The sequence below is a fragment of the Callorhinchus milii genome, unplaced genomic scaffold, assembly GCF_018977255.1.
Source record: "Callorhinchus milii isolate IMCB2004 unplaced genomic scaffold, IMCB_Cmil_1.0 Scaffold5, whole genome shotgun sequence".
NCBI classification, from domain to species: Eukaryota; Metazoa; Chordata; class Chondrichthyes; order Chimaeriformes; family Callorhinchidae; genus Callorhinchus; species Callorhinchus milii.
In genome coordinates, this window is record NW_024704746.1 from 18312983 (window position 1) to 18337091 (window position 24109).

The following is a 24109-nucleotide window of genomic DNA, read 5'->3' on the forward strand; positions in this document are numbered from 1 at the left end:
CCGCCCGCAAATGTACAGTCACTTCACTCGGCCGTCTATTCGGTGAAGCGCTTTGAGACGTCTCGCAGACGTGAAAACCGCTGTATCAAGTGCAAGGATTATTATTATTATTATTATTACATTGTCATGGGTGGAGGCCCAGATTTGGGGGATTTAAGAACATCCTCCGAGTTAGAAAACGGTGTCCCAGTTTGGGAGTCGGGGAGGGGGGGGGGGGGGGGGAAGTTTTCTGCGAGAGCTTTAAATCGGGGGCCGCTCGAGAAAGGGAGTCGCTGAAGGCCGCCGCCAAGTTAGAAAAAAAAAGTGCAGCTCTCAACCGTCTCGAGGGGGGGTTTCGAGCGACGGCAATTCAGTTCCTTTTTCATAAATAACAATAACGATACGAATATTAACAACAAACCCGTTGTTTTTTTTTATTTCCCCCCTCAAGCGGGTCGGTCGGTCGGTCGGCGTCACCCTTGCCGGTCCCGCGCATGACGTCACCGCGCCGCCCACCCGCCCCGGAACCTGCATGAACTCACTCACTCAGCAGTTTCTGCTGGCGTCTGCTGTGCTCTATGCAGGTTCCGGGGCGGGGGGGGGGCGGCCGTCGCCGTCGCCCGACGTCAGTTTCGGCGGGGAGTTTGTTGGCGGGGGATGCGCGCCCTGGAGTCGTCCGGCGCCGCGGGCCCGGCCACGGCGTTCAGCTGAAGGGCTGCCCTTCACGGTAAGACTTCACGGTAAGTCTCTCTCTCTCTCTCTCTGGACGCACCGTGTTTGCCTCGAGAGATGTCGTCCGCTGTCGCTCGCGCCTTTTGAAGTGTGTGTGTGTGTTGTGTGTGTGTGGCACAAGGCCGCGGGGGGGGGGAGGGAGGGAGGGTGGGGGGTAAAGTTAGGCCATCGCCCCGACCTCGGGCCCCTCTGCGGCCGGACACTCACTTCCCCACCGCCTCTCACTCTCACTCCACTCCCGGTGCGAGAGGAGCAGAGAAACAAGACGTCTCGACAAAGTGAGGAAGAAATCAATGGTGTCCCCCGTCCCCCGTCCCCGTCCCCCACACACCTTTTTTTTTTGCGCGCGTTTTGACCCGAGCGCCCGATCTTTCCGCGAATGTTTTCAGAAGTGTGAGAAGCCGCGACGTGCGGGAATCGGGGAAAAGATCGTGTCTCCGGGTGACTCGGCGAATGTTTCTTCTCTTAAAAAAAAATGCGACAGTCCTAACTCTACTTACCGCGGGGACGGAAAAAAAACTTTGATCACTTGGGACGACGTCCTCCCTCCCACTAACTCCCACTAATAACAAGGGAGGTTCTTCCAAGGCTAATAATAATAATAATAATACTGTGCTTGTGTTTATAATAATAATAATAACCTTTGCATTTGATAGAGCGCCTTATCACGTCGTCGGGACGTCTCAAAGCGCGTCACAGAATATACCGTAAAGTGGATTGACACGAGTTTGTGGACGAAACGCAGCGGCCGATTGCGCACAGCGGTGTCCCACAAACAGTCGCGGATTGAATGACCCAATTTTTTTTTTGAACCCAGGAAAGCGATCCATGTATCGACTTACTGCTCGTTAAACAGAAGACTTAAGAGTAAGGAAACTTGCCTGAGGTTTCGCCCCGGCCGGGCGCGAACCGCTGCGCCGCAGGACTCCACAAAATACATTTAATTTAGTACCTTTCACCATCCTGCCCGCTCGCTCTGCTCAGCGGGCTCCAGCCTTCTGCCACTCTGCCCCTACCCTCTGGAACTCCATCCCGCTGTCCCTCCACCTCGCCCCCTCCCTTGCCTCCTTCAAGACCCATCTCAAGACCCTCCTCTTCAACCGTGCTTTCGATCTCCCTGCTTCCCTCCATCCTCCCCGATCCCGACCCCTCGCTCAGGTCCGAAACTCTTCTCTGTCCAGCACCTTGGGACGTCCTTCCAACGTGAAAAGCGCTATACAAATTTAATTTTGTTATTGTCATTGATTCACGTCTCAGAGTGCTTCACAGTAACCTACTGGAAAGTGTTGTGATTTTTGTAGCTGAAATTGATCATCCATAGAGGGGTGTTGTATGCATAATGACTTCCACATTTCCCTAAAAAAACAGTCACTACACCTGGAAGCAGTTACTTGTTATTAAGTGCTAAATTAAATGAAAGTATTATTACAGAAAGAATATTATCACGTTTTAGGCTGCTGCCACAATTGATATGTACATTTCACCATAACACTTACAATATATATGATGGTCCAAAAAAGAAATTGGACACATTTGACCCTGATACTGACTTCACCCCTGAATATGACAGCTTGATTGATTAACAAATAATAATAGATGCAATCTTTCCTGATTGTTTTATTAATTTACAGTGGAGTCCAGTAGGTCAGTGGTTAGAGCACTCGTCTTGCAAGCGAGAGACCTGGGTTCGATTCCCGGCAGGGCAAAACCTTGGGTAAGTTTCCTTACTCCGGACGCCTGATAATAATCCCTCAAGAAAAAAATAAGAATTTGGTCACTCAATCCATGACCGTTTGTGGGAGACTGCTATGCGCAATTGGCTTGAAGGCTTAGTTGAGGAAGGGCAGGAGGAGGCTCATGTGGAGCATAAACACCAGCATACACCAGTTGGGCAGAATGGCCTGTTTCTGTGCTGTATATTCTAATGTACTCAATTGGCTGCCGCATTTCGTCTACAAATATATAGTTAATTCACTTTACAGTATATTCTGTGAAGCGCTTTGAGATATCTAGAAGGCATGAAAAGTGCTATATCAAATGCAAGGATTATTATATTTAATTTAGACTAAGTGATCATGTGTAGTAGCATTTGGATAAAAGTCCTAACACGTTTCAAAGATGAAAATTGATAATTCAAACCATTATGTAGAATTGAGACAGTTAACATTTAATTGGCTGGGTATTCCTGCATACTTGCTGGCACGGTACTTTTCCAGATTTGACAGTTCCAGATCTGCTCCCAGATGTCCGCACCGTTAAACTTAATGGACCCATTTGGCGCAACTGGTTCCTCTGTAACAGCTTTAACCAGATCAATCCATTGCAGGAGGAGGCAGATCCCATTTGTATTAAATGGATTTGTTGCTGAAGGACAAATATACACTGTGTGGCTATGGTTTTTTTCCTATCTATCTAGGGAACTACTTTGTTTAAATCTGCTGCTTTTGTATTTTTTATATAACATCTGCACATGATATAACTGGTATCCAATGTATTTTTGTCAGGCCTCCAAAATCCTTTTGGGCTTTTCTGTGCCTTCAGATTTGATTTCATTGTTTTTAAGGAAGGAAATCGACTAGAATTCTTTCATGGATTTCTAGATTCTGATTGCTTAGATGTGCTACGGTAGGTGGGATGATCTTGTGTGAACCTGTAAAGTCTGTATGGTGCAGTAAATAGGAAAACTATTCTTCCACTTCTCAAACCTGGACTTGATTCCAGCCAAGACCAACGGGATGAACATTTTTTTTTCTGTCCACTAGCTTAATGGTGCTATGTGAAATGAGTTCTGGCTATTTAATCTGAGTCCTAGTGGTTGTGGATTCTGAGCACAAACTGCCCTAATTTAGCACTTGTTGGCAATCTCACTCAAAACAGGACCAAGTAAGGCCCTTATGGGAAATGGAAAATCTCACACTGGTGCAGCAGGAGAATTATTTTGAGACTGGAAAATGGAGGAAAAGAGCTTTATCGTGATTCTGCACCAAGAGTACTTGTGCTGTGGGAAAGTACATTTCCAAGGCTATCATTCTCTTTGACCACAGAAGTTCAACCTATTTTTTAAAAAAAGATATGACTTCACCTAACTCCACCCAAAACTGATATTTAAAAAGTTAGTTCTGGCAGATGTTTCATTGTAATGTGTTTTCAATTCATACTGTTAGGCATCATAGATTTTTTTTTAAGTATGGTTGCAGTTAAAATAGACTTGATAGGAATTTTATGGCATAACACCACTCCTTAAAACACAAATTACTAAGAGTCTAATGTAGATATCTTGATCCAAGCTTTGCCTCTCTTGGAGAGGCATCAAATGCATTTATTTGGGTTCATGCATTAAATTATCTTTAATTTTCGTAAGGTGAAGCACCACGTGGTGCTGATTTGATTGCAAATGTGCAACAATGCCCACACAAAAACCATATAACACACTTGCATTTATTATTGCGTTTTTTAAACTAGGGCGAAAGGGCAACTTTTTTATGCCTGTTAAGCCAAAAGTAGTGAATGTGTGTGTTTTAGTGATTGCTATAGTTGATTGCAGAAATATGATTGTTTCCAGATTCAGGATATTATGTAGACATTGTTTAATAGTATTCTGAAGTTTAGCCTAAATGTATTAATTCTTAGATTTTGAGAATTGCTTTAAAAAGCGGAAAAAAGGCAAATGTTGGTTCTACCGAATCAACAAGTATTGGGGGCATTAAATATTTTTACAGTATTCCATTTTTTGCACTGTCACACAAATTCACAATTTTACAATGATACAACATAGATCCCAGATGTGAATGTTGGATGGAGACAGGATTGGGCGCAGTTGTGATGCCCCTGCCAACACTCGCTGTCAGGCTCACACATGAATAAAGGCAACTTGTAATGAGGTTACTGGAGATTTCATGTTGCCTGTGGAACCATACTCTAGTGGATGGTAAAAAGATTCAAATGCTTTCAGGGGGCAAGTAAATTGAACAAAGAAAAAAATGAAGTACTAAAGCTATCAAAAAGGGAAGATTTGTTTGTCTTTAATAAAATAAAACATTGTGTTGCAAAATTCTGAGAGTTGAGAGACCTGGCAGGGTTGAAGACTATTTATTGATTGGGCCCGGCAGCCATAATATGGGCTAACAAGGATGCTGCTACGGAAGATATCTGCAAAGCAAGCAATATGATGTGTACACTTTTTCAATATTGTCACCAGGTTGGGTGGTGATATATTTGTGTGGTACATAAACACATCCTGAAGAAGGAAAAATAATTTGAGGCAAATTTGGTTAATAACATGACGACGTTTTAAAAAAACATTTTTTAAAGGAATTCCAGTCAGACACATGCCAGTTAAAATGGTCTTAAGAGATGATGTGAAATCTAAGAGGAGTGCAATTTTTTTCTTAAAATAAAAACTTCCCAAGAGTTTGATGGTTTTAAGTTATTATCCATTCTATGTGTAAGAGAACTGTAACTATAAGGGGTGACAAGTGTAATAGTTCATACATGGTTTTCTAAAAGACTAGACAAGTTGACAAGGTCTGTTTTTTTTAAAAAAAACCTCTCTGTGTATTACATTATAGTGTTCAACTAAATATTACTAGTTTACACAGACTTCTTGTGTATAGGAGTTTTAGCTTAACTGGTTTAAGAGATTTTAAAGAAAGGTTAGTTGTGTTTTGTGCCAAAAAAAGGTGGTTTTGTCATCACGTCTTGTGGTTAATCAGAGTTGCAATGGCGGAGGCTTGAAGGCGGGTAATCTGTTTTGGGTTTAGGATTGGTTGTGCTGATGGGACATTAAAAACAGTATTATTGGTGAGTGGTGGAATACTCACTGGGTTGGTTCGCACATTATTCTTTCACCTTTGGAATGTGGAGTGGAATCCAGCCCAGGCTGGTGGAATAAAAGTCTCCATTTGTTCAGTTAGAACAAAATGTATTTGGGCGGTTTCGTCTCCCCGAATTGCCGGTGGCAACCAGAAAGACAAAAAGGGAATATTGCATAAAATGCAATTCCCACAGATGCAGTAGGAGGAGCTCCGGAGTTAAAGCAGATGACAAGGCAGCAAAGAAAGATTTGCATATTGTTTATCTGCATCTGAAATATTGAATTGTAGGTAAAATTGTCCTAGCTCTCACTTCTAATGCAGGTCAGATTAAACTGTGTTTGATATTTCCAGTTGTAAACCACCTGCAAGATGTATTGGGCTGTTATCACATTTTTGATTTTGTAATTTGAACATTCATACTGTAAGGTAAACCAAATGTAAAGATAGATTATTCTGTTATTAGAAAAATATGCCTGCTGTATCTTTCAGACAGGTTAAATGACCATCATCTCACTCTGTTTACAAACTATTCTATTTGCTGTTCATTGGAAACAACAGGAAATAAAGCAGTTGATTATATTTCAGAGAGACCAGCTGCTATAGCACTGAGTTTCCAGGATAGCCAAGTTCAACTCCCAGTCTCAACTGACCACTGTATTTCAGTTTCCCTCAACGGGCCAGTTTGTCCTTCGCAGCCAAGCCATCTGTGGAAGAGTGAAATGGGTACAGAAGGATGAATTTCAGAATTGCTTGTGGCCAGAAAATTTACTTGTTGCAGGTCACAGAGAGTGATTCATGAGTTGAGTTTTGCAGTCCATAGAGAGTAACTCATGAATTGGGTTTAAGTGTAATCCCTTTTCCTCTCACCCAAGAGAATTGGTGTAGAAATTTGCTAAATTAGCCAAGTATCAAGGATAACCAGAATTTTCCATTGGGAGGTAACCTGGATGCAGTAGAGTCCATGATGCATTATGCATCATCTCTCTGATAGGACCAGATTGATGTTTGTGTTCTTTTTTGGACCTTATTTAATTTTCCTTCAATTAACCGCAATATAGAAATCGTGCCCCCAGGAAGGTACTGTACAGTACTTAAATTAATGTGCTACCAAAAGTATAGCTAAAATAAATGTGTTTTCAAATGTTTTTGTGTTGCTTCCAGACTGATTGTCTTTAAAGTAATTGGGAATGAAGAAGACATCAGTAACTAATAATAATAATAATCCTTGCATTTGATATAGCGCCTTTCACGTCCGGAGGACGTCCCAAAGCGCTTCACAGAACACACTGTAAAGTGAATTGACTGTATATTTGTGGGCGAACGCGGCAGCCAATTGTGCACAGCAATGTCCCACAAACAGTCGTAGATTGAAAATGACCAATTTATTATTGTTTTTTGTTTTGGAGGGATTATTATTAGGCTCTGTGTGGAGTAAGGAAACTTGCCCAAGGTTTCGCCCTCTGCCTGGAATTGAACTCAGGTCTCTCGCTTGCAAAGTGAGTGCTCTAACCACTGAGCTACAGGACTCCACGTCCTGGTACATTAAGCTTAATGTGCTATGAGATACTCTTAGACTATAATTCTAGTAAAGTTGAACCAATACAAAACATGTGTTCTGTCAGAGAATAAAACAGATTTCTCATTCCCAGAAACTGCTTTGCATTTACAGCAAAAAACAACTACAACCAAATTACATTTATATAGCGCCTTTCACGTTCTGAATAATCTGCAGCTAGTGGAGGGAGATGTTGGGAATCCAGTGAGCAGGGAGTTAGCGTAGTCAAGCCTGGATGTGATGAATGTAAAACCAAAAATAGAGTACTATATTGAGCTTAATGAATAAACCTTTTCCATTAAATCTGTTGTTTTACCTTTAGTTTATACTGTAAACTTTGTTTTTTCACAGAAAAATACCATGGCTTTGAAAAGCACAGTGAAAGGTAGTACGCACTCAAATGGCCAAATAAAGGACAAATCTGGTAAAGAAAATGAAGGTGGTTTAAAGCTTTCAAGTAAGTATGGTACAAAATGACACACTTCTGAGAATGTTTTTTTGTTTCAAGGATTGTGATGCTGGTGTATTTTCTGGTTATAAACTTGTTCGATGTTCTACTTAACCATGTTAAATGTATCCTTGAAATTTCCCAAGGGAGTGCTCAACCCTGTGCAGCAAATAGCCAGAAAGAGGCTATAATAAGTGGAACAACAGATTATTTTGGCAATCATAAGAATATCACAGAGCATCATGCCATGGGTTCTGTGAGCATGTTTGCAAGCCTTGCACCTCATGCCCGTGAATGAGAGCCTCTTTTGTAGCTGATCCAAAAACTGGTAGAAACTATTTCCAAGCAGAATCAGGACTCAATTATTTTTTGGGATGGGTTGAGGTGTGCAGTTTATTTTTTATAATATTTTAAGGATAGTTTGATTATGCACCTCTCTGTGCCCAAAGCTGATCTGCAAAAAGACAAAACTACTCAACAGATTAAGTTACCTGCCCTCTGCAGATTTCGACATGTTGCAACTACATTTTTCAATTTTACATTTTCCAGCGTATCAGAGAGACAAGATACTTAGGCTCATGCTAAAAGTAAATGTATACAAAGTATTTTTTCATTCCGTTTAATTTAACTGTTTATTTTAGATAGATATATGACATAGATATTTAAACTTTCTACTTCTAATGTTTTGTTAAGTGTAGCATCTGTAAAGCAATCTCATGAAGGATATATACTTAATTGATTTCACTTGTAAACTCAGAATCTGCTTTATCGTTTTGAATGTGTTTGCAGAGATTAAGATGTTTGTAGTACACTTTTGTTTAATTAACTGCACAATGAGAACCTAGAATGCAAACGGGAAGTTAAACAGATAGATAATAAATTAATGGAATGGGTTATGCAAAAAAAAACTCGCATTACAAAATACAAAGCTACCAACAACAGACCTTAGATTATTTTTGATTAAATCACCACCCCTCAATCATACCTAATACCACTTTTAATACATTGGTCGGGAGAAAAGAAATATAAAAGGAATTTGAAATGGAATTATTGGCTTTTGACCTCAAGACATTCAAAATGATCAGTTAAAGGATCATTACCTTTGTGGTGTCAAAATTGTGTATTTAGAGCACAATTTTAAAAGGAACTTTATGTTTATGTTGTGGATATCCAGGCAAAGGGTTCATTATGCAAGATTCACAGCTTGAACCTCCTCAACAAGAGTTATAATCTAAGATGTTCTTATTGACATGATTTGAGAGTTCTTGAAAAGGCCAATGTCACATCCAGGTTCAATGCATAGAAGATTAACTTCAGAAATTAGTCATGAGAATAGTGGTTGTTGTTGAAAGAATGACTGTAGTGTTGAGAGAGAGAGCCGTCCCGAAGACCTATGAAAGTTCAGTAGTTTGGAGAAACAGCAGGAGTGAGCAACCTTAATAGTTTCATGCCTGATAGCCAAAAGTGCATGACGTCTGGACTCAAAGTACCCTGTCATATAATTTGACCTGACCCAAGTTGACAAAGTGTTATCAGTTTCTGTTATTTTGTTGTATGGAATAGTGCATTCCATAACTTGAATTATTGCTCCCAAGCGTTGAGCATCAGAACCGAACCAGAAAGTTCTGGGTTCAAATCCCGGTGATGCCACACCGGGATTTGAACAAAGTGTACAATGTGTAAAAATATATTTGATTGGGGGAGGTAGAGAGAGAGGAAAGAGGAGGTGGTCACTGAGGTCTCCTTGTGATTCTGTGTGTGTGTGTGTGTGTGTGTGTGTATGTGTGTTTGCTTGCCACTGCATTTTTTAAATGATCAAAGGAATCCAATAATTTTTCTATTTTAGCGGAGATTAAAATGGATATCGACAGACTCTATGAAGCAGTACCGCAGCTCTCCAAAATGTTTTTAATTGAAGACAAAATTGGTGAAGGTGGGTTTTAATTGCAAATATTTATAAACTATAAATCGACTTGCAGTAAAGATCTTGACTTTTATGCTCTTGATGTCACTTTCTGAGATGCTGCAATGCAAACAGTCTCCTAACGTTCAGTTCCAAACAAAGCCTTTTATGGGAACTGTTTTATAGACTGGACGCATATGCTGCAAGTCTACATCAGGGTTTATTGAAGAGGAATGGAGAGTTTGAGATTTGGCAGACACAACACTTGTTTGTCAGTATGTCAGAGCAGACTAGCTGCATTTGTGTGAATAATGCTTTAACATTAATATAAATATTGAAAAATTCACATTTTATCATTTTTTTTTGACTTGACAAAATGTTTAAGTTTTCATGATGCTGACAATCCCTAATACACAGTCAATGTCAGGAACACTCTTACGGTAATATGAACCTTATACAATTAAAATGTCACAATTAAAAAAAACTTTAAAGTACTTTTTCTGTTTTCTTCCTTCTACCTCACATTGTACATTTTAGAATTGGAGATTTTGCTTTTTTAAAAATAGCATTTTGATGAACTTCTTGGGCCCTTGTATTGGTTGATCTAAAGTCAGAAGGGTGAAGATAATAATAATAATAATAATCCTTGCATTTGATATAGCGCTTTTCACGTCGGGAGGACGTCCCAAAGCGCTTCACAGAATAGACTGTAAAGTGAATTGACTGTATATTTGTGGGCGAACGCGGCAGCCAATTGCGCACAGCAATGTCCCACAAACAGTTGTAGATTGAAAATGACCAATTTATTATTGTTTTTTGTTTTGGAGGGATTATTATTAGGCTCTGTGTGGAGTAAGGAAACATGTGTATCGCTCTCCATCTCTCTTACTCTCTGTGTCTCTCTGTCTCTGAGTCTCTCAGTCTCTTTCATTCTTTCTCACAGTGTCTCTCTCTCTCTATCAGTCTCTCCATCTTTCTTTCTTTCTTTCTTTCTTTCTCTCTCTCTCCCTCTCTCTTTCTCTCTCTCTCGAAAGTACCCATTACATTGCAGTGAGTTGGGCAGACCGGTGGCAGATACAGTTAAACGGAAGTCAGTGACTGTTTGTCATATCTTGCATCCAGGTCACTCTGCGCTGTGTTTGTATGTGTCAAAACAGGGAGGGACTGCTGATGAACTACTTAGCAGTGATAGTAGAAAGAGTGTGCTCCAGAGGAGGAACTTTTCTATACTTCACTAAGAGTTAATATATTTCAAACATTCTGTTTTTGTTTAAAAAATGTGCTTTCACCACCTCAAAACTCTAATTTAATTACCTGAACATTGAGGGTTGCTCTGTGGTTTCCATTTCATTCCAGGAAGAGTTTTTGCTTTGTATTATTTTTACTGATACTGGGTAAAGATTTTAATAACATCAATAAACAGTGATAGAGAGAGAGACTTTACTGATAAATGCTATTATAGGAATATGTTATTGTTTTTGAAACTGTATACAGTATTTGATAACACAGAATAACCCAAATCCTCATCTATTACACTATCATTTCATAGCATACATTTGTTTCTTTTTAGTGCTTAAGATATTATTGTTTTTGGATTATATAACAGAAATACTGTTCTAGCAAAAGATACCTGCTCAAGCTGCGTATCGGCATTCATAGCACAGCTAGTTAATTTGGCACCAAGCTTTGTAAACTGTTCAGTTTATGGCCTCCAATATTTCTTTTTGTGTGGCATGCAAAGTATGTGATGTTGCTTTTATCCCCTGTTGTATATAATGCTGCACTGATATTTTTATGCTACGTGCTTCACTCTGAATGTCTTTTCTCTGCTGACAAATGTATAACAATATATTTCAGCAAGCTGCTCTCATTTTAGAAAACGTTTTAAGTTTCCATTTTTGCTCCTTAACAAATTATTTTAATCCTTCCTCAGGCACATTCAGTTCTGTGTATTTGGCCTCAGCTCAGTTGAAATCGGGACTGATAGAGAAGTTTGCTCTTAAACATTTAATTCCCACAAGTCATCCAGTACGAATTGCTGCCGAACTTCAATGTTTGGCAATTGCTGGGTCAGTATTAACATTTCTATTTTGTCATAACTTTGTTGAGAGTCTATTGTGTTTGTGAAAAGCCACAAAAATAATTTATTTGTCAATTCATTCTACGATTAGCAGCCAATTACCACATTCTTGGTGAATTTAATATGTAATTTCAAATAGTGATAATATGCTCTTACAAGAATGTAATCAAAGTGAAACAATTCATAACATTGGTTACATTTTAAACTCAAAAGTTTGCACTTGAGGTTTGTCTTTAGTGTTCATCTATGCTTACATTGTGTAAGAGATCATTTAATTGATATTTTCCAATTGAAAAGTGAATCTTTTAACTGCATATTTGAATGAGCTTGTTGTTGGGTTTGCTATACATTGTTTATTCATGTAAAAAAAATACATGAAGAGTGCAATGTTATAATTTCTGAGCCAAGTACTGTTTAATAACCACAGGTAACGTTTCTTGACTTGTTAACTCCTGGGAATAAAATAGTTGAATTTAATACTAATCAAAATGTTCTATTGCTATCAATATGTTCTCTAAGCAAAATTAAATAAGAGGGATTCTCTCTGCCCATCCCCCAACAGTGACTCATGTTTGCTAGGATTCCCAAATCACCTTTGTAATGTATAAACCCAATATAAACAAACTGCCATTAGGGCATTTGGCCTTGAGAGGATGGGGACAGAGATCAAAGCAGAGACTAATCCTGCTCACCTGATATACACGGTTTCTAATATTATTCACTGGATTAGGATCATGCCCTAGGGGTCTAGATGATTATTTTTTCCCCCCTTATTTTCTATAAACTGCAGACTCTGAAGCCAGTTCTAACAGTGCTGGTGCCAGAAAGTGTTTAAAACATGGAGGCAGAGGGAGCTGTTGGTTTTGTTTTTAATTTGCAATTTGTTTAAATAATTAATAAGCTCAGTAAGTATAGGTTAAGAGGTTACAATTGAGTGCAATGGAAAGATGTAACCTGTAGTGTTGTTTTTCAATCAAGTTTCCCATCCTTGATTTAAACACCAACTACACTCCTGGATTACAGGATTGAGATTTACACTGCTTGCATTACATGATGCAGTTCAGGGCTACATTTAGATCAAGCACATACTTTTCATTGATCTGAATTTATATTGTGTCTGGAACAAAGTTACCATTTCTGAGCAAGAAACCTTGAAGTGAGTTAAAACAGATGTGATAGTGAATCTGTACTTCCTCTACCTGAGACATTGTTTTTTTTAGCATTTAGTTCTCATTGCAGAAAATTATGTTGCATAAATGAGATACTGTACCTGATGCACTTTCATTTTTTAATTATTCAAATCAAATACATTCTGTATTTTTTCAAGAAATATGTAACCATACTCAAGTTTGAACTTTGGCTCATAATAAATCCCGCTCATGTCAAGCTTTACTTTATTGTTTGTCGTCTGCTACACTTGTATTAGTTCTTTACTTACTCTGTTTGAACCTATTTTTATTATTGAAAAATATTGTAATTTTTTTCTTAATTTAAATGTTTGTTGTAATTAGCATGCTTCCAATTATTGTCCTTGTGAATTATGATGTCATCCCCAAAAATGTATCATTTGACTTCTGGATAAACTAAATTGAATTGTAACCTTTGTTGATCATTTTTTGGGGGTTGCGAATGCATTTTAAATTGATTGATATATATTACATTCTAGGGGCAAGACAATGTCATGGGAGTTAAATCTTGCTTCAGGAAGGATGATCATGTGGTTATTGTCATGCCATATCTAGAGCATGTCTCCTTTTTGGTAAGATTTTTAAATTAAAATTATGTTTTACAATTGCAGTATTATGCCATTTTTCTATAGTGAGTAAATTGGTTTTATTCTGAAATATGATTTGTCATGACATCATTTGAAGAAAAATTCTTTCTTAGGATCTTTTGGGGTCTATGAGGCTGGAAGAAGTTTGCAAGTATATGTTTAATTTACTAAAAGCCTTGAGGCGTATCCATCATTTTGGCATCATTCATCGTGATATCAAGCCAAGCAATTTCCTGTACAATGGACATCTGAAAAAGTAAGAATACCTACATGCCTGTGTTATGACACAATTTGAATGCATAGTTTGGCTCTGAGGAAGATGCACATAGTTCCACTTTATTCTAGTAGTATCTGCAAGCTATACAATTGGAAATGCACATTGATAAAAGTGAATTTAGGTTTGCCTGCATACTGGCATAATCTTGAAAACAAATTGGTATTCATATCTGCATTACAATGCACTTGGGGCTTGAACACACAGCCTTCTGACTCCGAAGCGAGAGTGCTACCACTGCGCCAGGCTGACACCCAAGAATTTATTAATGCTTCACAGGGAGGAAAAGAAAGATTTGTGTTGTTGACTAATTTGTTTGTTGCTTTTCATTACATTACAGATATGCTTTAGTCGATTTTGGTCTAGCACAAGGTACACCTGATACTGAAATCAACCTCCTTAAGGTAGTAAAGACGGAGGAACAGCAAGGGAGTGGCTCAAGATGTAAACCTACCACAAGCTCTGGAAACAAGGTCTTTCACACAATAACAATCAATAAACCTCTGGCTCAACAGACAACTGGCAAACAACCCATTAAAAGACCCGGGCCCCTTTTACAACCAAAGCATGGAAAGGTATTGCTTTAATTTTCTTTCCGATATATTGTTATGGGACATCAAAGCAATTAAATGGTTTGGTTGCTGAAAGATTCAACTAAGCTACATATAATTGCTGCTATTTTGCTATTTAAAAGATAACTTTATTTGTATTGCTGGTGATTAGTGTAATAAGAATATAGTGGGAGTATTCAACTGCAATAAGAATTACAGCACTATCATCAGCATAGGTACAATAGGGTTAGGAAGACCAGTGTTGCAATTGATCTGTGATTACATCATGGTTAAGCCATTTTTTATTTTATCTTACTTTAAGTGTTGCTTTTCCAAACAAGAAAGGTGTATACAAGGTCACTCATCGCCTTAATCCTTGCCATGCTCCACGAGCTGCCTGTCTCTAAATGGATTGACAAAGTTCTCACCCTTTCATACAAATCCCTTCACTCCCAGCACTTCCTTACCTCTCTAAGCTGCTCATAACTCCACTCCTCTACCCACCACTTTCACCCAACTAGTGTAGACCTTCCATGTATCTCCCAACCCCTCCGCGTTACCATCAGTGGCTATGCTTTCAGCCACTGCCCCTGTAATCTCTGGAGCTCCCTCCTCAGTCTCTGCTTTGCCTCCTCTTCATCTATCTTGAAATCCCACCTGAAAACCTAACTCTTTATGGCTATGATCCCCTCCTCCTCCATCTTCTCTCCTCGGAGTCTAACCCCTCCCTCACTGTACAGAGCTCTTGAGACATTATCCTATGGAAGTTATTGTTGGGGAATCTTTTGTTTACCTTGAATTGAATGTTTTGTTTACCTTGATGTTTTTTTGCACTCTTAAGGTTATTAATGATTGTTTAGATTGTCTCAAGATTTTGAAACATTGACTTCAATAAGCTACAAATATGTGGTAACATTTGCTGTATGACTTTGTACACATTATGTTTGAGTACATAAACTAAGCTATATTTAAAATATTTTATAGGAAGAATATTTAAATTTGTCTACTCAACGGTCTGTATTTGGTGAAAGAAGTTTAAACGTTTGTTGTGCTGGATACTTTGAAGGCCTGGGTATAAAGGTAAGAAACCCGCAGCAAAATGTAAACATGATGCACGGTTATTAATGCACATTGATTGCCCTTTGTAATCCAGTTGACCTTTATTTCCCTTTGTAACCACAATAACTCTAAAATTGTGCAATATTTGCAAGTGATTTTACGTAATATTCCGTTGTCAAAAACAGTGTTAGACTAGTAGCAAAATGCAGGTCTGAGCAGGTCTGTACATTTTTTAGTACTACAATTCACAGATGTCATATCATCAACATCTTTCTTTTTGAAATTCAGCACAAATGGGAGATTATATCTGAGACAGTAGACTGTAGCAGTTAGGTTTTTAAGATAACATAGAGCATGTTTAACTGTAAAACCAAGTCCTTTGTGTGATTGCAAACATCAATTTGGGAAAGTATTGAGATAAAATCTGAAACAAAAACAGAAGTCACTTGGAACACTCAGCAGGTCAGGCGGCATCTATGGAGAAAGGAAAGTGAGTCAACATTTCGGGTCCACGACCCTTCGTCAGAACTGAGGCATGTTGGTAGGGAGAAGCTTTTAAGGACTGACAGAGATGGGGGAGGCAGGGCAAGAAAGACAAAGGAGAAAATGCAGTAGAGGACAGGGGATGATGAGTTAAAGAGGTGTTAATCATGCAAATCAAAGGGGAGAATTGCAGACCAGAGAGAGAAAAGAGAAAAGGTGTGTTTGGAACCCAGATGATGCCGTAATGGTCACAGAAGAGGAGGAGGGGAAGGTGAATTGTTATGGTCTAAAATTATTGAAATTGATAAAATCTAAGATGGCTGCTAATGGTAACTTTAGTTTTCAAATGACTATGCATTTTTAGTTCAGTATTTCTGTATTTCTGTAGTACCAAACAAACCCAGGAGTTTTCCGTCAAATATTCCAGCATTTGGAGAAATGCAGTTTATGCGATACATTATTTATATTTAATGAAATATTTCATGTTTCCATAAATCATACCAATGGCTACAGGCTTGAGTCTTAAGAGACCTTGGCTTCAAGGGTAACAGAATTCAATATTGTGGATACATCAAATGGTGGCAGGTGTAGGGTTTTGATAAAAAAAACAATTTATTTTGTATGTAATCTGAATCGGTGAGAGGTTTGTTTAAAGCCATTAATTTACTTACCTTGCTAGGGGCTTCTGGATTAGTAGCTATCCCCTTTCAATTGCCCTTCTATGTATATCTGATGGTAACATACTGAATAGATAAACCCTGAGGTGAAGGAGTACACGTTTTATTTGAAGATCATGTTACTTCGTTCCTGGCTGACTTTAACTAGACATGTTACTGTATCCAGATATGAAGAATATGGGAACCTACGGAGCAAAAATTTAAGCTGCCCTCAAACAGCAGTAAATGAAAAGGTGGATGGATATGTTTGACATTCTGAAGCACCTGTTCTTTTGGTGGATGGTCCCTTTCCTGGCCCTGACCCCTTTCATGGTCCTGACCACTGACTGTCCAGCCCCTTGGGACGTCCTCCTGACGTGAAAGGCGCTCTATAAATGTAATTCTGTCGTTGTTGTTGCGTCCCTTGATACTGTACCTCACTTTCAACAATAGAATCAGAATTACCATAACGTGTGGGTAAGATAATAATAATCCTTGCACTTGATATAGCGCTATCACCCGTCGAGACATCTCAAAGCATTTCACAGGATATTCTGTAACGTGGTTTGATAACCTGTTAAGTCAAGCACATTGATTTATGTTTGTCTTTTAGAAAATTTGTAATTGGTACACTGTTTCAAATGACGTTCTTTATTTTACAGCCAGGGAAATCTATGAAAACTACAGATATAGCATCGAGAAAAATAATAACGGCAAAACGTAAAATATCAACAAAGGGTACGACAAGTGGATTAGTTCGGAAACCCACCATATGCCCATCACACCTGACTTGTGACTGTTTTATGACAGACAAGGTTTGCAATGTTTGCCTCTCAAGGTATTGTACCATCAATAATGAAAGAATAATGTTCTTTGTTTTTGCTTTGCAATTAAACTAAATAACATTTGTAAGTTATTTAATTGTTTAAGAAATTGTACAGAAATTCCTTTGCAGCTATTAAGACAATTGTACAACATCATCTACAAAATTGAGCAATTCACTTTGTTCTAAGAAAAGTACATCTTGGAATAACAAATCAAGGTGGGCATGTTTGGGAATACGATCCACAGCAGTTTCCTTAAGTGTTAATTTGATCCCAGCAAATACCAGTCCTAAAGCTGTGACATGTCCACATTTAAAATTGTCTCCAGTTGCACGTTTGTCTTGCCACATAAAAGAAAATGGTTTTCTGTGCCCTGATTCCTGTCCGTTAGCCTCAGGTTTTTCTTTAAACCTGTAACAAAGCCATAAGTTTTGAACTGCTGGAAGGATACTTGAAACTTGTTAAATGTGAACCTGCAGTTGCAGTAAAACTAGTAGTGATGAAATAAATGCCTGTTATTTTTGCATACTGTTATAATGAGCAGAAATGATTGCATTTGTGTTATTCCTTTGTTTGGTGAAATGATAATGTGCAACAATGTTATCCTCATCTTCAGACGGCAGCAAGTTGCCCCAAGAGCAGGTACTCCAGGTTTCAGAGCTCCAGAAGTTCTAATGAAGTGCCCTCAACAGACTTCAGGTTAGAAAGAATTTAAAAGGTTTTTTTTTAATTACTCATTGAAAGGAGTTAAAGGAGGATATCATTTCAGGGAAAGCTTTGAATGGAAAGTATTTCTGTCCTTTATTCTCCTGGGCTCTGCAATAATTCCTGTTTAAAAAAAAATGCATTATTTCTATGGGAAGAGACCTTTGCATTTTGGAATTTTAGAAAGCAGCTTTGGAGATCGACTACATTAGGTCTCTTCATTGTTTCTCATTTATACAATGTATGTTGGTTTCATGTATGCCTGTTGGTGTTGGGAGTATCAGCATTCTTTCAATTCTTGATTCAAAGGCTAGTTTGGACACAATCAGTACTGTACATTTTCTAGACCCCAGATTTATTAAATGGATCACAGAAACCTAACCTCACCGAGTAATGCCCATAACCCTTTTCGTAACCGCCTACAATAATATATACAGGATAGGAAATCAGGAAAGTGTATCTGGATTTCCAGTACACTAACATGGAGTTGAAAAGTGCTGATTTGCACCTGCAATTTCCTTAAAACAACACATTTCCATTCATGACCAAGCTGTCAGACACAGGTGCAAGAAGACCCCAGATACTTTACCACAGGGAGGGAAATAATCAGTCTAACCTGCCATCAGGAGTAGAATTAGTGGAGGCTTGGGAACAGCTCATCTGTCTTTTCTCTTAACCAGTGGATCATCCATTCCTCGAAGGGTTCTAAAATTTGGAAATAAATTACACAAACAAACAAAATTTGATTATTTAATTCTTAATATAGTTATCCACATGTAGACCTTTGTTCATTTAAGAATGAATGCGACAATTTGTACTTTTAACACTTGACTGTTACATTAAGTTACTTAATTGGGCAGCAAAAATGCAGGATATATTAATCAAAACAGATTGAACTATATTTGATAGTACTCTTAAAAAAAGTGTAACAATTAAAGAAACTGTATATTACACTGATATAAAATTTCCTATGAAAACTTATGTGAATTGTTTGTTTGCGATGTTATCGTGAAATATTGTAACAGAAACCTCACCAGTATCAAATGTATTTACTGTTGTATACTGTTCAGCGTAAGCTTCTCAACATAGCAACATTTTGCAAACTTGTTCAAAATGGCCTCTCGTTTAAATTAACAAAATTATTTTTAATGTACATGTGGAATTAATTTTATGGAGATCTGAAATCCATTTCCTGTTTTTCAACTAAATGTTTATTGCCCAGTTTGTGGCTGTGCTGTTGACTTTTTTCAGGAATAATCAGTACAAAATGCACAGCATATGCTATTAAGAAGATTCTAGTTATAATCAGATTCTGTTACATTGTTGATAATGAGACTAAATGTTTCTGATGGGCCGATATCACTTTACAGAGCACTTTCCAAGCAAATAGTATTTTAAGTACTTTAAATCTACATCTTTGGTTGCCTCAAAATGCACTTTCTATTAATGAGTTACCAAGTAACATTGATGGTGTCAAAACAAATCCCACCATTGTATCTGGAAAAAATTCTCCTTCTTAAGTGGCTCATTACGGGGAAACTATCCGGAGGATTGAAGAGAGAAGTAAACTAACAAATCAAATGCCCAGACTGTTGCTTCAATGCTGATTCAGCAGCTTCAGTTCATATTTTTCCCCCAAGCTGTGTACAACATGTGCATAAATGTGAGTAAAGAAATGAGTAACTCATTTGATCTTTGCAGTGCAGAAAATAAGAGACAGATTCCATGCAAGATTTCCAGTGTTAGCTCTGTGGGATGAAGTCTGTCAATAATTATCCATGCCAGTGCTTAGTATATTCTTAAGTATGCTTTTGTTGTAAAATTCAACCACAAAAAAATATTTTATTTCCCTCCAGAAAACTAACCCTTTTAAGTTTTTTTTTAAAAAAAGCTGCCTGCTGCAACACTTTTTTTGAATAATGAATATGAAAGGATCAGTTGAATGTTTTATTAATTTCAGAATGTGCTTTTTACTTCACAGCAATTGACATGTGGTCTGCAGGCGTTGTCTTTCTTTCTTTGTTGAGTGCACGATATCCATTTTTCAAAGCCAGTGATGATTTAACTGCATTGACACAGATCATGACTATCCGTGGATCGAAGGAAACCCTCCAGGCTGCTAAATCCTTTGGTATAAAATGTCCTTTTTTAAAAAAAAAATGTTTAGTCATTTTCCAGCAACATTTCTGTGCTATTAAGATTGACAGTATTTTTAAACTAACTAATAAATTTCAATGGACGAGTTAGGCAAAAGTGGTGTGTTCAAACTCGCTTGCACATGCCACAGATATTTTTAAAATTCATAAAATACCTCCTAATATGTATAAAATCTAGAATTACTTAAATTGGAAACAACTTAAAATATCTATCATGTCACTGTAGAATAATTATATTTTCCAACCAACCTGCTACAAAAATATAAAAATGGCTGCATTATTTTTGAAATGGTAGACATTGATCCAAAACTCTGGTTCTTTCGCCCATTATTGGCAGCGGATCTGTATGTCTCCCACACCAGAAGTCTGTAGTTGGTAACATTGTTTTTTCTACTTGTTAAAAACAGTCCCACAGCCTCTGAGGAAATTCCTTTAAAGTTTTGTTCTGTACTTTGTGGTTTTAATTTGTAAAAACCTTGCACTATTTTCACCACAAGCGTTTTGAATGAAGCCTACAGGGATCAGATGGATCTGGTTACTCCCTAGATGCCAGCTGATGCCAACAACTCCTAGTAGATGAGTTCATTCATTTGGGCCACATTCTCACAGAGACCCTTCCTGTGTTGACATGATTGTTTTTAGCCACTCGAATCACTTATTGTTTCAAAGTTCCTTTCATCTGCAAAATGGGCAGCAAGGGCAGGGACACTTGGAGGGGAAAAAACTGGTAATTAAACTATTTAATTATTTCAGCACTGTGGACAAACTTACTCATTCAAGTGCTGCAGTGCAGGGCTGCCAAAAACCTTGACCTTTGAGTCCCTACACACTTACCATTGTTCTGAGAGGGTGTTGTTGATCAAAAAGCACTTTGTCCTGGCACATGAGAGATTAGGATTTAAAACAGGGTGATGGCTTGCAACTGAATAAAAGGCAGGGTGGACAGAATTGCTGAGAAAGTATGGTCTGGCATAAATGGGGTACAATTCATTAAACGTGTGCTTTTGCTCCGGTGCAAATAGTGCCATGGAGATAATGTAAATCATGCCATTCAGCATCCATGAATGTGTTGACCCAATACCGAGCAAGAATACAGAATAAAACCACATTAGGAGGGATATCAAGATTTCATACAAGGAGGACCAGAAGTAGTATCTCACTGAATACCTAGCTCTTTAAAGTTTTCACTCAGAAGATGGAATTCGAGTAGTTTGTTGTGGGAACATTGCTGGCTTCCTGGAATGCTTCTACTTTGAAGACTTCCATTGCCCGATTAAAGAATTCAAACTACCTCATCAATCCATAGCAATTCTATCTTGATCTGCAGGTGCTGTCAGTTCAAGAATTTTTCTGCCACTAACATTTCTAGCTCTTGATTACCTCCAGTGAGGACAGAACAGCAGAGGAATATTCACAGTGTTCTGGTTTATGAAATATGCCTTTTTATTCCTCTGGTTGTTTCTACAAGGAGCTGGATTCTGGTTCTGAGCCAATGTTAATTCATGTAAGATTACAATTATTTTATTAGCCTTTTTCTTACCACAAAAAGTTAAAGAACATGTACAGATCACTAATCTAAATCCCAGTAATATTGACCCAAACCTTTTTTGTTTAATTTTAACTTTTCTTTAAATTAATTTTTTATATTCTGTGAAGCGCTTTGAGAAGTCTCAATGGTGTGTTACGGCGCTATATCAAGTACAAGATTATTATTATGATGTATCACACCATTACATGTAAAGGATGGGATTGATAAATTTAACTTAATTTTACTTTTGTTTTCCAGGTAAAACTGTGTTGTGCAGCAAAGAGAGTCCAGCCCTGGACTTGAGGACTCTGTGTGAGAGACTCAGGGGAACAGACAGCATGAGAAAAAAGACATTCAACCAAAATATCGAAGTATTGAACTGTTCGCACGTTACTGGCAATGTGCCAGAGTCAGATTTAAAGGATGATAAAAAGAAGGAAAAGATTGATTTCACAGCAAGCGAACAAGAACCATCCCACAACCAACCAAGAAAGCTCAACCAGGGTATTCTGTGCAATTCAGATTTCAAAAGCATTGAGAGATCACCAGATACGAAGGGGTGGGATAGAGTTCCAGATCTAGCATATGACCTGCTTGATAAGCTTTTAGATCTAAACCCAGCCACAAGGATCACTGCAGAAAAAGCTTTGCAGCACCCATTCTTTGAAGGTTTATAATTCAAAGTGAGTATATTGAATGCTGCAAATCACACATGGGGAATAACATGAATATGGCTAATATAGTGAGCCAACGTTATTTAATTTAGTCAAACACGGCTGAGCATTCAAAATGTTTTACCTAAGAGAGCAAGTTGTTTTTAATACACCAACTCTTTCAGTTCGTCCATTGTGCAAATAGTGGATGATTTATATGCTCATGACCCGGTAATCATCTAACCTTTTGAGCAGCCCCTTCCAGCCATTTTGAGATTTTGTACTGTTTTTAATTAAACTTGTGCATCTTAGAAATCGTATGTACTTTTTTTAAAAAAAATTTTTTTTTTATAATCCAGTTTTATTTTCTACCCTCTAGTTGGGTCTTCCATCTAATGAATAATTCCTCAACAGGTGAGCTTATTTGCTCAATACTACCCAATCAGAGGAGGTGTACAAGAGCAGCCTGGATAGAATTGCCCTTTGTTTCTTCGCCCTCTTTCCTTCTCCCTCTGTATAAGAACTTCTGCCATGCAACATATCAGCAGCTCACCTTGTATCTCAGAGCACTGGAGCACCAATGTATTAAGGTATCCAGTTTCCTCCTTTGAAATGCTTTCTAATTTACAGATGTACACAAACAAGTACACTGATCTAAATCAGGAGGTGTAGCACAACTGCCACTCATTCATCTCTATGTTGCCAATGCTACTGCTCAGTTAGAGGCAGTTGATTTGAGTAGTATCAAACTCGTTTTCATCGGAAACTTTTTTTTTAATGTCTTGCAAATAGCAATGATGATGTATAATGCACAGACAGTACAAACTGCCTGGTGAACAGTTTAGTAGCTAGTGACAGCAGTTGTAATTTGCAGGGGAATCAAATCTGAATACAATTATACAACTATAATTCAGAACAGAACTGTGAACTCGGATCTCAGGGTTACTCTGCAAATGTTCATGAAATGACTTTTTTTATATATATATATATATATTGTTATTGTTACATTTTACACCATTTGATTTTTATATTCAATGAGGAAATTTAATTGTAAGACTATGCCTAGTAAAATTTGTATTAAATGTGTCCAGATGAAAGTGTTTTCAATTTATGTTTTCAAAACCTCAAATTGAGCTGCAGTCAGTTTCTACCAACAGCAGGAATGCTCAGTTGTACATAAAATTAGTGAATTTGACAGTAGTATATTTTGCTACCTATTTTTTCAGGAACAGTTCTGTAATTGGGATTTCAGGAAACGTTTAGAACTACAAACTTTGCACAGGATAGTAATTGTAATCCACTTTGTTTGTTTGGGGGAAAAAATGGTGCTTTACCTGAATTAACCACTGCCATTTCTGATTTGTATTTGTTGTGTGTAAAATGAGTAAATGGACTATGGGTGATGTTTCACTCTAGTTTGTACATCTTCTTGTCACTGACTGATTTACGATACTTTGTTGGGGCAGTTTTTTGTTTCAAGACCGCTGCTGTTCATTTGAAAATGGGAAATAAAAGAAAATACTGGAAATTGTTCAGTCATTCATTTTGTTCAACATCTGTTGTTTGGTGAATAAAGATCTGAACTTAAATATGTTTTGAAATGGAGTTCATATCTACAAAGATAACTGCCATTTTTCATTCATGGTTTTACCAGTGTTGGAAAATTACCCTTTAAAGTACCACTGAAACCAGTATTCTACAATATATATATATATATATATATATATTTATAGCGTATGATGTTCATTTACTTACAGCTGGTGTCTTGGTTTTTCAACCTTTCAGAAAGGTAAGTTAGCAGTGTAGTGCCTTTTGGAGCTGATGTTAATAGGAACAAAGGAATTAGGAGCAGGAGTAGGTTATTCGGCCCCTCGAGTCTGCCCTGCTATTCAATAAGATCATGGCTGATCTTCTAACCTAACTAACTCTATCTGC

General features: G+C 37.9%; 1 protein-coding gene across 5 annotated transcripts; it reads left to right on the forward strand.

Moving 5' to 3' along the window:
* The first annotated feature begins 579 nt into the window (after window positions 1–579).
* Window positions 580–23702, forward strand: cdc7 (cell division cycle 7 homolog (S. cerevisiae)). Of its 5 annotated transcripts, XM_042335573.1 has the most exons (13): window positions 582–719; window positions 7432–7537; window positions 9375–9461; window positions 11365–11500; window positions 13177–13270; window positions 13399–13541; window positions 13900–14134; window positions 15095–15190; window positions 16971–17146; window positions 17749–17831; window positions 19819–19968; window positions 21780–22204; window positions 22589–23702. In XM_042335573.1, the coding sequence occupies exons 2-12, from the start codon at window positions 7441–7443 to the stop codon at window positions 22196–22198; spliced, it is 1716 nt and encodes a 571-aa protein (XP_042191507.1). In that variant the 5' UTR covers window positions 582–719; window positions 7432–7440; the 3' UTR covers window positions 22199–22204; window positions 22589–23702. The 5 variants fall into 5 exon arrangements, with proteins under 5 accessions (XP_042191506.1, XP_042191507.1, XP_042191505.1 ...); XM_042335572.1 differs by having other exon boundaries at window positions 580–706; window positions 21780–23702; XM_042335571.1 differs by having other exon boundaries at window positions 11365–11501; window positions 13178–13270; window positions 21780–23702.
* The last annotated feature ends 407 nt before the right edge of the window (window positions 23703–24109 follow it).